General features: G+C 38.2%; 1 protein-coding gene across 1 annotated transcript in view; it reads right to left on the reverse strand.

Annotated features, from left to right (window-relative positions):
- The window catches only part of ZNF143 (zinc finger protein 143), a 77805-nt gene that overhangs the window by 56753 nt on the left and 18579 nt on the right, over positions 1 to 2473 (reverse strand). The window contains exon 6 of the mRNA XM_037728441.1: positions 726 to 922. Coding sequence (XP_037584369.1) covers positions 726 to 922 — 197 coding nt within the window. The remainder of the gene's footprint in view (positions 1 to 725; positions 923 to 2473) is intronic.

The following is a 2473-nucleotide window of genomic DNA, read 5'->3' on the forward strand; positions in this document are numbered from 1 at the left end:
AAAAAAAAAAAAAAAAAGTTATATGAGAGATACATGTTCGATGCAGGGGAAAAAAAATTAACCCTTTTGATATAAAACTTAATTGAGACTTTCCTTCACTTTTCCTACAGTTCCCACTTTTTAAATTTTTAAAATATTTTTTTTAATATAAAGATGGAGTTTCACCATGATGGCCAGGCTGCTCTTGAACTCCTGACCTCAGTTGATCCACCCACCTCAGCCTCCCAAAGTGCTAGGATTACAGGCATGAGCCACCACGCCCGGCCTATAGTTCCCACTTTTTAACTCATAAGCAGTTTCATTTATACTTGATTACTTCTTTTATAGCCCTTCATCCTTGTGTATCTTTTGGTGAATTACCAGCGACTCATTTCTCTTCCATAAGCCTTTACCTCAACCCATTCCCTTATTTTTTTTTCCAATATTTCTTTCTATACTTAACTTACTTTAAGATAAATGATTATCTCTTTGGATACTGATTTTGACTTTGAATTGCTAGTTTCTCTTTCTTTTTTTAATTTTTGAAATTGAGACAGGGGTCTGTGCTCAAACAATCCTCCCAAAGTGCTGGGATTATAGGCATGAGCCACTGTGCCATGCCTGGCTAAAACTGACCTTTTTTTTTTTTTTTTTTTTTTGATGGTGTACTTTTTTGTTTTCTTTTCTTTTCGTGAAAAATAAAGAAGCCATATCTGGGACATTCTTGACACTGTGAAATGCTATACCTTTGCTGCATACTGTTCCAAAGCACTGATGGTGTCAGGGTCAATTGTAGCATCCCCAGTGTGCAGACCTGCTACTGTCCCATCTGCCTGAATTGCCAAGATGGTGTCAGACTGTGGGACTTGCACTGCGTGGTGGATATAAGCTGTGGTGCCATCTTCCAGCTGAACCGCCTGTAATGCACTCTGGTCATAACTATCTGAGAGAGTGGAAGAGAATGGCATTAAATTAAAGGTAAAATCTGACATTTACATATTTAAAGGAAGAGAGAAACGAGCTTTCACTGAGTGGTTACTTTGAGTAACCATTGGACCATGTACTTTATATGTATTATTTCACTAAATCCTCTCAACAATTCTGCAAGGCAGGTATATTTACCACCCTCATTGTGTAAGTGGCAACTCAGGTCTAGAGAAGTAACATCACTTTCCTTAGGCATCAGAAAATTTAAAAAACACTAAAAGGGCCGGGCGCGGTGGCTCACGCTTGTAATCCCAGCACTTTGGGAGGCCGAGGCGGGTGGATCACGAGGTCAAGAGATCGAGACCATCCTGGTCAACATGGTGAAACCCCGTCTCTACTAAAAATACAAAACATTAGCTGGGCATGGTGGCGTGTGCCTGTAATCCCAGCTACTCAGGAGGCTGAGGCAGGAGAATTGCCTGAACCCAGGAGGCCGAGGTTGCGGTGACCCGAGATTGCGCCATTGCACTCCAGCCTGGGTAACAAGAGCGAAACTCCGTCTCCAAAAAAAAAAAAAAAAAAAACACTAAAAGGCTGGTGCAGTGGCTCAAGCTTGTAATCCCAGCACTTTGGGAGGCTGAGGCAGGTGGATCACTTGAGCACAAGAGTTTGAAACCAGCCTGGGCAACATGGTAAGACCCTATCCCTACTTTAAAAACTTAAGAAAATATAATTTAAAACAAAACAAAAACACTAACAATTAACAGTCAAAATCAGTATGTAGAGGAATCAGTATTTGAACTCATATCAGTTTGACCCCACAGTCCCTCTATGGTGTTTTTTTTTCCTTCTAAATTTCCACACCAAGATATATTTGTGTCTATATTAGTATCAATATAAAATTGTGATTTTATATTGATATATAGATATATAGTGAAATAATAAATCTAGCCAGTTACAACGAACCTGTGACTAACTCTTACTAATAAAGAAAAAAGTACAGCCAGGCGCGGTGGCTTACACCTGTAATCCCAGCACTTTGGGAGGCCGAGGCAGGTGGATCACGAGGTCAAGAGATCGGGACCATCCTGGTCAACATAGTGAAACCCCGTCTCTACTAAAACTACAAAAAATTAGCTGGGCACGGTGTCAGATTACAGGCGCGTGCCTGTAATCCCAGCAACTCAGGAGGTTGAGGCAGGAGAATTGCCTGAACCCGGGAGGCAGAGGTTGCAGTGAGCCGAGACCGTGCCATTGCACTCCAGCCTGGGTAACAAGAACGAAACTCCGTCTCAAAAACAAAAAAAGAAAAAAAAAAGAAAAAAGTACAGACTTTATTTTTTTCAACTGTAATTAAACAAATTATTCACAAATTTATAAATTATTATATATATAAAATATATAAATTATATATTATAAATATATATATTATATATTGTAGGTAAAATAAAATTATATTATAAATATATATAAATTATATATTATATATACATATATGTATATATAATTTTTATATATACATATATGTGTGTGTGTGTGTGTGTGTGTGTATATATATATATATATA

This window comes from Cebus imitator, unplaced genomic scaffold, assembly GCF_001604975.1.
Source record: "Cebus imitator isolate Cc_AM_T3 unplaced genomic scaffold, Cebus_imitator-1.0 Scaffold265, whole genome shotgun sequence".
In the NCBI taxonomy this organism is placed as follows: domain Eukaryota; kingdom Metazoa; phylum Chordata; class Mammalia; order Primates; family Cebidae; genus Cebus; species Cebus imitator.